We start from the raw sequence: 12,057 nt of genomic DNA on the forward strand, positions 1-12,057 counted from the left end.
TCTTATTCTTATTTTTATATTTTTATGACAGTATGTTGCACTGAAGCACCGCAGCAATTTCCTAATGTTGTAAACCTGCTCAACATCTGGCAATAAACCCTTTCTGATTCTGATTCTGATTTCACCAACACAATTAAAACTCGTTCATATTTCTGCTTCACCTGAACTCACCATCACTGATGTCCACTCACCTGATGAGACTGTGGGAACTGACAGAAGTTAAAGGATACCCTATGTATCTGTGTTTGAGGTCGAGAATGGCCGAGGCTGGATTTGCTGCGTCTACTGTAACCGTAACAGTTGGATAATAAAGTTTCACATGGATTTTTTATTATCAGCTCCACACTGATCCACACTAACCCACCGAGAAGCCAAAGTCACAGAAAAACAAATCCACAGCAGAAAAGGAGACAGCGGCTCGTTTCCTGTGAGGTCAAAATTCATGTTTTTGGTCTGGTGGAGAGTAAAGGCTTCACGATTCACAACTTTGAGCCTCCTGATTCTTCCTGTTAAAAAGGAGTTTTTCGTTCCCACAGTCCCCAAAGTGGTCACAGGGGGTCATCTGATTGTTGGGGTGCATTATTTTAGGGTCTTTACCATAAAACATAAAGCACCATGAGGCACTGTGGTGATGATTTGGTGCTTTGTAAATAAAATGGAACTGAATTAAATATATGATCTAAATAACAGTTTGTATTATTTTGAACATTTAGAGGAACAGACACATCAACACAAAGCAGACTAAATAAAACAGTTTGATGCTGTTGCTGCAACATGTCGCAGCTTTTCTGATTTTTGTTCAGAGGAGAAATTAAATTATTTTACAGAAAATATTAATATTTTAGGAAAAGTCAAAATTATGTCAAACAAACTAAGGCTTAAAAAAATAAAACAAACAACATTAAGACATAAGAAGATGAAATATTAAGAAGCACTGGTTGCTCGTCACTAAATAAATGAAAAAACTCGCTGCGAGGTTTTATTGTTTTATTCCTGTGGTCACATGAGCACCGACAAACCTTTAAATAAAAATATAAAAAACTGAAAAACAGAAGTCTGAGTCGTCCTTCAGGAGACACGAACCCGTCTGCTCCGATAGAAAACTGTAGAAACGAGGTCAGAGGTCAGAGGTCGGGGGGGCGACGGCGTTTCCGTCAGCCAGGTTGGCTCTGCAGATAGGACAGGTGGTGTTATCCTGAGGAGGAGGGGAGACACAGGTGAGGAGACGGCGTTTAAGGAGGGGCTCTAAAAACAGTGGAGCGCGAACGGCGCATCCCCCGGAGTACCTTCAGCCATCGGTCGATACACTGGACGTGGTAGTCATGGAAACAGGGCAGAATCCTCAGCTTCTCGCCGTCGCTGTAGTCGCAGAAACAGATCTGACACCTGCCGGCCAATCAGCACAGAGACGTGTTAGCGTGCAGGTTCGGGGTTCGTTTGTTTTCAGCGTTACAAACGGCGAGCTCAGAGACTCACTGCGTGTTCCCGTTGCCACTGCTGGATCCCTGAAACACCTTGGTGGGAAACCTTTGGATTTCCCGCCGACTCAGCTTCCTGGATACCACGGCGCCCTGACGCTCCTCGAACTCCAGCAGAGCCTGAAAGACGAGCAGAGGGGTCACGGGGTCACGCTTGTCTGACGGTGACTCGTATGTTCACACAGATTTATGACAGGAAAAACGTTTGTAATAATTTAACGTCCGTTTGAATATCGCGATCATCGGCTCCGGAAGACGTGGAACGCGCGATTCAGGACTGAGAGTATGAGAAGAAAATCGGCCTCCACGGCGCGTCTTTCCCCGACTTCCTGCCCCGCTCAGACAGCCTCCCTGAGCCTGGGTCTTTTTCCTTCCCACTGTGACCAAGCGCTTGTTCATAGGGGGTCACATGATCGTTGGGTGCCGTACAGCACGGAGCACCCTGAGGTGACTGTTGTGGTGACTGCGTGCTGTGTAAATAAAACTGAAGTAAAGCGGGTTCGAGTTAAAGCCAGAAATTTAGGCTTACGTGTCCTCCCCCTGCAAAGACGCCGTGCCGGAGCGATACTGCAACGCTGATGTGACAGGAACAGTGTTTTTCTGGAATGGGAACTAAATCTCTTTGACCGGATCAAAGCTTTCTGCAGCTGAGCCACAAACAAGGCGCCAAGTTCAGCTGACTCTGGTCGACCAATCGCCTTTCAGGACTCCGTGTCCCATGTGTTCTTGCTAAACCGCCCCCAGGTGCTGCTGCCGATGCTCAGCAGTGGTTATGATCGCCACACCTCTAACACCAACATGATTGATTTGTTTCTGCTGTCCCGGACTTCCAGGTAACCGGTGGGTGGAGCTGACCTAGATTAGGTCGCAGCACACTTCAGTTCAAACAAATGTGAGGCCTCCCTCCTCCATCAGTCCTCCTCACCTCGTAGTCGTTTCCCTGAAGGTCGTCTGAAAAGTCGGGTATGCCGTTCCTCCTCCTGCCCTGCCCACGTCTTCTACGCTGACCAATCAGGTCTGCAGAAACACATCAGCTGCATCAGAAGAAGCAAAATGACTGCAAACTGATTGAAACTCTAAACACAGCTGGAGAATCAGGAGGTCACAGATCACATGTTCAGTCTCCCTCCTACTGACCAATCAGGTGTGAGCAGGCTCTTGTTTACCTGCGAACGCTCGATTAATCGCTGCTCTAAACGCCAGTGACATCATCACCGATGTCTTACCTTCTTCCAGCCCCACAAGAGGAGAGACGGCCGCGAGCACCTGAGACATCCAGCGAGGCTCCACGTAGGGATAAAACTGCAGAGAGAAGGTCACACCTGAGTCCACAAACCGAACCCTGTACCTGCACACGTCCTTCACTCTGAGTGTCTCACCCTGTGGTGGCTCTCTTGATGAAGGTGATGGTGGTGATGATGCTGGTGCCTGCCATGAAGATCCGACTCCTCTCGGTCAAACTGAGCCTGAAGGACGAAAAGGAAACGTGAACACCTGTCCGCTCTGCCTCAGGTGAGGCGTTTTTGTCCGGGCCAGCTTCTACCTGCAGGCTGCGGGCCAGCGCCTCGTCTTCCTCCATCTGTAGTGAACGCACGGTGGCTTCCTCATCGTCGCTGATGATGATCTGCTCCACTGCAGCTGCAGGAGAAACGACAGAAACATCACTGAGTTTGTCTGATGAGTTTCCTCATAAACAGGTTTCTCCATCTGTTCCCAGAAACACCCGCCAACTTCCACCAGACTCCAGTGAAAAAACGTCGATTTTTACCTCAAAACGTTAGCTTTCTGTTCGCTTCCTGTGACGTCTGGATGTTAAACTGTGAATGTGAAGTTGCACAATAAGACCAAGTCAGCTGAGCAGCAGCAGGAGAACAGCTGCCGCCTTCTATGAGGCTAAATTCTGTTTTTTTAATGGAGTCTGGTGGAGAGTAACGCCATCACTTCAGAGACGTTTCTGTAAAGCTCAGATTCAGGCAGGAAGCGTGACCGCCGAACGCTCGTACCTGCAGAGGTGCCGCCTTCATCACCGTTCAGCCACCTCCTCTCCTCTTCGGTGAGGAAGGACAGCGAGTTGGAGCTCGATGCCGCTGCTGGAGGTGGTGACGGTGACGCCAAAGTATTCGTCTCATTTGGTCTCGGCTGAAGGACTGATACCGGAGTGAGGTAGGAAGAGGACGAAAAGGAAGAAGACGAAGAGGACGATGAGGATGCAGTGGACCGCGGGGCTTCCAGCCAGCTGCCCAAAGCAAACGTCCTGAGAGAGGACGCGGGAACGAAGCCGGCGCTCTGTTTGGCCAGCCGCCGGCGTTTAGAACTATGTGAAAAAGCTCGCTTGCTGGGGGTGAGACAATCTGGTTCTGGAGAGCTGTCCACCGGCACCTGAGGGGAATAAAATGACTCTGTGAGTCTGCGATGAAGAGTTGGTTACAAAGGGATTCAGTCAGGCAGCGGCGCAGCGACTCACCGGGCTGAAACGCTCTTCTACGACGTGCCGACGCCTCCGCCGCTTGGCGAGCTGCGGGCTTGAGCAAAGAGACAGATTTCACCTCAGCACCAAAATAACACGCCCATCACACAAAGTAAATAAATACCGAAACCCTGGCGGTAAATATCTGTGTGTTCCTGTTTGCAGGAACAAAACGTTTTCAGACATCTTTGATCTGAGAACTTTTTACTGCAACCCTCATCCACCCAGCTGCACTCTTATCTAAAATCCCCACGCCGAAGGAAACCCCCGACCTCTGACCTCATTTCTACAGTCACAGGAACTATAGAGTACAGCCTTAATGATGTCGTCACGATGTGCGAACGTGTGAAGAAGGAAAAACTACGGTCACCTTTGGGCTGGAACGTGTCGAGGGTCACATGACCACTGTGAGGTCATCATCAGTGATAACTTAAGGAGAGCCTGTGGACACTGGGCTAAACTATAATCTATGAGTCAAAGTGTGTGACACATCGCTGCCCGTCCCGGTAGTCGTGCCCTCGCTCAGTTTCATCATCGGCCCATTTCGGGCTCGGGTCACAATTGGCCAGTTAAAGCCTGCCCTCCCCCCCACCACCACCGCCACATGAAGCGAGCGGAGTCGCCCTCTCCTTATGTTAGTCACGTCGTCTTTAATGAGAAAACCTCTACCAACTGTTGATAGTTTGAGGAAACAAAGTGTTTCCAAGAATAGATTTTCATTCCTACTGGAAAACCCCGTAACTGCAAACAGTCCACTTTCTGTTTGAAAGTGAAACAGACTGAAGTCCAGCGTTACACGAACAGGGTTTGTTCCACTGGGAGGCTTGTAAACAGCAGCTGACCTGTCAGCACAGGAGTTAAATACGGTCTCTGACTGCCACAGCTGCTGAGCAGTCAGCACACATGCAGTTGGTTTCTAACAGAGCGATGGGATCAGCGTCCAGCTGGGCTGTGCTGCTTTATTACTGGGATCCAAACACAGCAGCAGATTTCAGCCTGCCCGGACTCTGGTGTGGAGAGAGCGGAGCAGCTGCTGCGGGGCAGGTGTGAATGTGTCCCTGCAGCAGAGGACTGTTTGGACCTGCTCGGTCTCCTCTGCTGTCTGTCATCGCTGCAGTTTGTTGTTGCCGTTTACGAGGAAAGTCCTGGTGGTGCTATTGGCCTGAAAGCGATCACATGCGAGGGACCAATAAACACTCGAGAGAGGGTCACAGAGGCCGGCTCACCGTGTGAGCAGAGGCCGAAGCTTCCTCATGGAGTCCATACATTTAAGGGTGCACCACAGACAGGAAGTGTGTGTACTCTCCAGAGTAAAGGTCACAAATACAGGGAAGCCCCAGACTCTCAGCAGAGCAGCTGTTACTGCAGCTTCCAGGAACTCGGACTACATGTACGTGTAATTTCCTGTATGTGTGCTAACGTGCCACGGGTGCAGGGTACCTGGGGGTTTCCGGGACGATGACGGGCAGCTCGGGGTACGGGACATCGTCCGAGTCGAGCAGGCAGCCTCGGTTCAGCACCCCCGGGCTGTCCGGCTCCGATGAACACGGGCTGTCCGCTAACTTGCCCTCCATGCTCTCCTCTTCTTCCCCCAGCAAAGACCTGGTACTCGAATCACCTGAGACACAGACTCATGACAGGCCGCTGAGTGGGAACAAAGCACAGGGAGGCGCGTTTAGCGAACACGGTGCGCAGATCGGAGAGTTAGCTCCGAGAGGCGCGAGCAAACAACTCACCGCCGTCCGGAACAAGCACGAACCCGGAGAACCGAAACTCACGCAGCCAAAAGCCAAAGAATCAAACTTTCGCCTGTTTCTCGGGTCGTTAACGGTACTCCACCGCTTGGACCAAAACAGGAAGTTCTCTTCACAATAAGAGCGAGAACTTCCGGTGTCACCGGGAAAAGTACCCAAGAGTCCCCCCGGCGGCCCGGACGACTTTCAGTTTTAGATAAATTAAAAAAAAAAGTTCAAACCTTTGGGTAACATTAAAGTATTTTTGTTAATAAATCAAAGCTGTGGAGAGGAAAATATTTTGAGCTACATAAAAACTTTGACTCTATTAAAGCAGCTTTGCATGATTCAGATTTGAGAAATGCTGCTTTGGCTGGAGTCTCGGGGATTAGCTGCACATACAGAAACAGGAAATAAGCAGAAGCAGAGTCAGTCAGTGATATCTTGGTCTTTGTTACTTGACTCCACTGACTCCCACGTACAGAAGCTCGTCATTAACAGCTTAATGTTTACCACAAACTCTGTCTTAGTTCTTGCTGATCTGTGAGAATCAGTGAAGCTGTGATCTGAACTTGACTGAGCACTCTCTTCCCAAGGGCAGGGGGAGACGAACAGGTGATGTTGGGGCTTCGGAGCGTGATGTCACGGGGGTGGGCGTGGAAAGGATTTTGGCCCGATTCACCATTTTGGGGGTCTAAGCTAGGAGCGATAGCATAGCCATGGTTCGTACTTGCTGTGTGCTCGGCTGCAATGTTCGATCTTACGACCGGCACGGGAATAAGGTTGGATTGTCTTTTTATGCTTTCCCAACCTGGAAGCGACATGAGGCAGCTCGTGTATCGATGTTACCAAACGAAGGCGTCCAGCCTGGAGAGCAGCTGTGAGACGAGCTGACGTGCAGCTCTCTTCCATCTCCAAATATCTGTTGGTGCTCCAGACATTTTCATTCCGGTAAGTTCTAAATATGTTCATATCACTCTTTATAGCCTATTAGTTTCATTTTCGATGCGCTCTGAGCTCATAGCAAATTAGAACAAACATCCTACTGAGTGATTTTGCAGAACTACCTTCTATTTATAGAGTTGCTAATTATTTGACATTATTGCAGCAAACCAGCCGATGAAATGGGTGAAACACATCATGACTGGGTTCCAGCGCTACACGAGGGACCTGCTTCAAACATACCACCATGCCAATCAGATTACTTCTTCCATGTGAGGGTGAAGAGGTGACCCTCCTGGATAAGATGGTGAAGGTTTGCTGCGTTTGGTGAACAGTGTGATAATAAAACCAGAGAAGAATGAAACCTGCTCCTGTTAAATATTCTTAAGTCTTGTGCTGTTATTTTTTCAAAAGATACAGTAAATAAAGTAATGTTAGTAGTGGGTGATATCATGTAAACACTCATGATTTGTGTAAACATTTTGTCATTTGTAAACTGTAAATGACATCATCACTGTAACTGATGTGATGTTCTATAAAGTGGTTTTAAAAAAAAAAAAAGGCAAAATTATTTTGTTTCTTTATTCAACTTTTGAACAGCGGGACTCAGTCAGTACATATTCAGTAAATGCAAATTATTTACACGGCAGTGCACTACAGGCATACATCTAGACCCCTAGATAAAACATGATGGCATTATAGCAGTGACAACTCCTCCACAGTAGCAGGTGGGATTTTTCTGTTTTGAGGCTCCTTTTCCCTGTCACTACAGATTGTCTGTGTATGTTTTGATCAAGAGCCTTTTTTTGGGCAGCTGAAGAGGAGAAGTCTATCTTATGGCCAACCTCTGGCTGTATCTTGGTCACATTACCCAGCAAACCCAGTATGCAGGTTCATGTGTAACAGTCCTTGTGCCACGGATCAACACTGTTCCATCTACTTTAGACAGAAGAGCAGCGACATGGCTGCAGGTCTCTGCGACTCCGGCCATGCAGCTGCAGCGGGCGGCTTCAACCTTCCCTGTGATGCTCACAGTGACCCATGGCTGCAATGCTGGTTCATTCAGTCTTAGAGTGCAGCACCTGAAACACACACAAAGTTCATTTAAAGACAAGAACTATGAGCCAAGGCCGACACAAATGTGTTTTATCTACTTTATCATAAATGTAAAAAGTGTTTAGAAAGTTAGCACAGACATGTCATTTTTCATTTCTTTATGTGTCCATCTATAGAACGCTGCAGGTTATAGTCTAAATCTGTCTGTTCTGTCAGAAACCTGCCTGCAGAAAATGAACCTAAAGTATGTAATGCAAGGATGTCATCACTGTAGAGATGGAGAAAGCATAAAGTGACAATTATGAATCACTTAATATGATAAGGAGATTCTGCAGGTCATTGATCAATATATAAAACTAAAATAAAATGTATTTTTAGTGACACAAGATACAAATATGGAAGCAAGATGTGTAATTAGGATTATTTATAATAAATATGAATAAAACATTGCAATTTCTTTAACCATAAAGAATAACTAAATGCTTCAGGACATGTCTCATCAATGCACTGAACTCACTATGTTATCCCTCTAACAGCCTCCACATGTTCTCACTGTAATTTCCCCTCATGAATGAATTTATGCTGCACTAATGTGAATGTTTGCAGGGAAATCAAACGCATTTCACTCGCAGTACTCGAGCTGACTTACCTTTGTTTGAATGACCACTTGTACGCGCTGACTCCACAGATAAGGTATGAAATATGTCAGGCTACGTCAATAGCGGTTGGTCTTCAGGGTTTCTACTCCACGGCCGTATTTCATACGGGTCCACATTTCCATGCACGCTATTTTCTGCAAGTACCGCCGCTTCGCCTCTGGACGCAATCGGTCTCTATACAGTCCATTCTCGTTTGAGCAGCTTTTAAGCATCTTGTAATCGTCGTTCCAACACAGTGTGTTTGTTTTGATTCGTAGACCCCGAAAATGCCGCCGCGCTCCCACAACGCATTGCGGCGTGACGTCAACTCCGAAGCACCTGGATTTCCTTTAGGGTCGGCTGGTGTGAATTTCACAGGGGGCTTCTCTCCTGGTCAGCAGATGATGAGGCCGGCGAGCGGAGGTAAAAGCGCGTGTTGAACCTCCCCACCCCATGTGACATGTTCAAAAACCGTTTAAAACTCTCTCCTCTCTATGTGGTTAAAAAGCCAGAGTTTAATATATGAAAGAAAACCCAAACTTGTGAGTTGCTGAGGCAAAATGACAAAAACATTTAGAAATTAAACCATTTGAAAGGTAAAAATGAACAAATATTGAACAAAAAATTCAAATAAAAAATAAATAAAAGGAAAAAATGAACAAATTAAAATATTTTAAAAAGCTGAGTGCTGTTTTGCCCTCTCCTCCTGGGCAGTGATGAGCTCCAGCTTTTCTTCGTTTCGCCTCACAGTCAACACCAAATTCTTCACACACAGCTTCAGGACGCTGCCGAAAGGCTTTTTAACACAACAAACGAGTAATGAGGAGAATAAAAAGCAGACTAATCAAAGCTGTCGCTGTATCACCAACACGTTCTTTATTTTTATAACTTCAGGAGCAAAGAATGAAAGGATGAATGGAAACTGCAGCGTCATCACAGAGCTCAGCCTGGAGCCGCTCGTCCACAAACCCAGCAGTGAAATCAGAACTCGGGTGAGAACAGTTCATGTTTTAATGAAACCTGTGAGAACCACAAGGAACGAGCAGAACTGAAGCCTCCGGAGGGCGGCGGCCTAGAAAAGCATCGACTGCAGGGACTTGCGGACCGTGGCCATCTCCTGCTGTTGCTGTGGAAACACACCGACATCACAGAGTCAGCACCCGTGTTTATCAGTGTTTTTAACATTTTCAGGGAACAGCAAAGACAGGAGCTAAAAGTCTCTCTGCTGCTCTCTTTACAGACAAACGAGACGAGCTCATCACTTCATGTGAGGAGAGTCTGTGAGAAATGAAACATAAATAAATGACAGCAATAAAGCTCATGATAGAAACTCCATCGCCCATCAGATCAAAGTCTGGGTTCATATCAAACTGGCCCTTTGAACGTCTGCCATTTCTGTCCTGAACATTCAGACAGTCGGCAGAAACCTGTGTGACCTCACTCTTCTTCTTCCTCACTCACAGATTCATACTGCAAGCTTTTATTTAGAAAAAAACTACTAATGAATAAACTTCCCTTTCCTGTTCTTATGTGATGTTTTGCTGCTGGCTGAACGCACCGTGTCCATGAGGATCTTCTTCTGCAGGGAGGCCATCTCCTTTTTCAGCTCTTGTTGCGCCCCCTGCAGGAAAGACTCGTGGCTCTTCTCCATGTCCTCCATGTTCTACAGAACAAACGAAAAACAGAAAAGCAGTTCAGGCAGATTTCCACAACCACAGCTTTAATACAAACTGAAACACATCCTCAGGTGATCAGTGACGTCTGCAGGTGTCACCCTTTAAATTCTGCTTATCGTGGCCCCTGTAGCTGTGCAGTGTGGACTTGTTTTTGACATATTGCACTTCAGAGAGAAACAGGTGTGGGTATTCCCGAGACCTCTGAGTAAAAACACAGAGTTGGTGTGCAGGCCGGGACAGAGCTGCAATGAGCTGCTTCTGACATGCTTCACCTTGACAAACTGCTCGTACAGCTCTCTGACGGTCTTCAGCTTCTGGTTCTGCACGACTCTGGCCTGCTGCAGGATCTTCTGCTGCTGCCGGAACAGATTCTGCAGACAGAAAGGAAGAGTCTACGTCGGCGATGGCTCTTCATCGCCATCACAGGTGAAGCACCTGAAGCCGTCGGTGTGCAGTATGTGAGGCTAAAGCAGTTAAAGTGAACGGAGGGGACTGACGTTGAGCTTCTCCTCCTGCTCCTCGGCTCGCTGGGCTTCGGTCTCCCACTGCTGCAGCGCTGACGACACCTGCTGGGAATACTGCTGCGTCATCTTCTGCCTGCAAACACAGCAGAAATGATTTCCAATCATGTAGTTATCGAATAACTGACCTTTGTGACATCAGTTTGAAGACGAATTTCTGAAATTTTCAAACAGTGCTGTGTTTACACAGGCTCGGGATCAGCAGCTGAGCTGCAGTGTTCTGACTGAGCTGATGTTTATCCTGGCCGAGGCCAGAACGCTCTGCAGGACACCGTCTGTGACAGGTCACAGCCGCCCGCTGCCTTTACAGAGCTGCCAACAGGCGCCTTTATTTAAAAGTGAAACGACCACCCACAGAGAAGTGAGGCTAAAGCGTTCTTGTTTATGCTCTGTAGACGGCACTTCTTCACGGGACGAGCGCGCCGCCTCGCTTTCATAACACGAACGTTCTCTGAGAAACAAAAAAAGTTAAACAGAAAGTTATGCACAGAGAGCGAAGCGATGTCCCGGAACAAAAACCAGCTCCTGCATCTGCTGATATTAAAAGGCTGACCAGCCAACCTTTCACCGTACAGGTGCTTATTTGAAGCCTGTATAATGCTGTGAGCTCACCGTCAGCTATAAACTGGAGAAGTCAAGTCTTTTAATTGATCTATTCATTAATTAACTGCATAAACAGAAGGAAATTAAAGACATTTTAAAATCCTAATTTTCTTTTCACCCTGGTCGCGTCAATGCTGCCGTGAAGTCGCTGAGAATCCAGAAATGACTATTTTTTAGGTAAATGTCTCCCTACATGCTCAGTTATGCATCTTTTGGTGACACTAAATGACAAAACTCAGATTTGAAGGATATTTAAAGAGATTTAATTTCCCTGTCTTTCACTTTAAAGCGCTGAGTGATTCACAGGAAGTCGTGACGTGATTCTGGAGCTCGTTTTAAAGGATGTGGTGACTGTTCTAAGACTGAATTTCAACCATTTCTCTGAGTGTTTGAAGTGGAGGGAGCAGGAATAACCTCTGGCTATGGTAGTTGTTCCACAGCTGCTCCAGCTTGTGTTGGCTTCCCTTCATGTAGTTCTTTGTCAGACACTCCAGACGTTTCTTCTTGGCCTGCATCACCTTGCTGATGTCAGCTGGGAGGACAAACAGATATGTGATACTGTGCTAATAAAACACGAGGAAACACCGCTGCTTTTCTGTAAACCATTTCATACTTTCTTTGGTCAAAATGCTGAAATATGTTGTGTTGTGTTATATTGACACATGAGTAGTCTAACAAGGACCGAAGATGACATTACGCCTAATGATTTTTCCAATAACGAATTAAATACAAACCGCTTCTTACCTCCAAACTTCTCCAACATGGACTGCACCTCATTTCTGGACATAAAATGAGGAAACATGCCAAGATTGATGGCGTTAAACACACATTAAATTCAATGAAATGAAGGTTTCATTATCAACTTTATCAAATTTGAATATTTTCATCTTAATAGTATAACAATAAGCTTCATATCTTCAGGTTTTGGACTGTTAGGCTCATC

At 46.8% G+C, this 12,057-nt stretch overlaps 2 protein-coding genes across 4 annotated transcripts in view; both read right to left on the reverse strand.

Moving 5' to 3' along the window:
* Positions 1-973: 973 nt before the first annotated feature.
* LOC102301173 (E3 ubiquitin-protein ligase arkadia-A) lies at positions 974-5,835 on the reverse strand. The gene is made up of 11 exons (XM_005936960.3): positions 5,682-5,835; positions 5,386-5,589; positions 3,943-4,000; positions 3,482-3,857; positions 3,022-3,116; positions 2,858-2,944; positions 2,705-2,780; positions 2,404-2,495; positions 1,477-1,598; positions 1,287-1,386; positions 974-1,195 (listed from the first exon to the last, which is right to left on the reverse strand). Exons 2-11 carry the CDS (start codon positions 5,517-5,519, stop codon positions 1,118-1,120), a joined length of 1,218 nt encoding a protein of 405 aa, XP_005937022.1. The 5' UTR covers positions 5,520-5,589; positions 5,682-5,835; the 3' UTR covers positions 974-1,117.
* Positions 5,836-9,167: 3,332 nt separating this feature from the next.
* sycp3 (synaptonemal complex protein 3) overlaps positions 9,168-12,057 on the reverse strand; it is a 5,362-nt gene continuing 2,472 nt past the window's right edge. For all 3 annotated transcript variants that reach the window (XM_005936963.3, XM_042226656.1, XM_005936962.3), the window contains exons 4-9: positions 11,859-11,893; positions 11,529-11,646; positions 10,488-10,587; positions 10,263-10,361; positions 9,873-9,977; positions 9,168-9,440 (exon numbers count right to left, since the gene is read on the reverse strand). In XM_005936963.3, the coding sequence (XP_005937025.2) occupies positions 9,387-9,440; positions 9,873-9,977; positions 10,263-10,361; positions 10,488-10,587; positions 11,529-11,646; positions 11,859-11,893 (511 nt within the window). In that variant the 3' untranslated portion in view covers positions 9,168-9,386. The remainder of the gene's footprint in view (positions 9,441-9,872; positions 9,978-10,262; positions 10,362-10,487; positions 10,588-11,528; positions 11,647-11,858; positions 11,894-12,057) is intronic.

The sequence above is a fragment of the Haplochromis burtoni genome, unplaced genomic scaffold, assembly GCF_018398535.1.
Source record: "Haplochromis burtoni strain Fernald_Lab_line unplaced genomic scaffold, NCSU_Asbu1 Contig_222, whole genome shotgun sequence".
NCBI classification, from domain to species: domain Eukaryota; kingdom Metazoa; phylum Chordata; class Actinopteri; order Cichliformes; family Cichlidae; genus Haplochromis; species Haplochromis burtoni.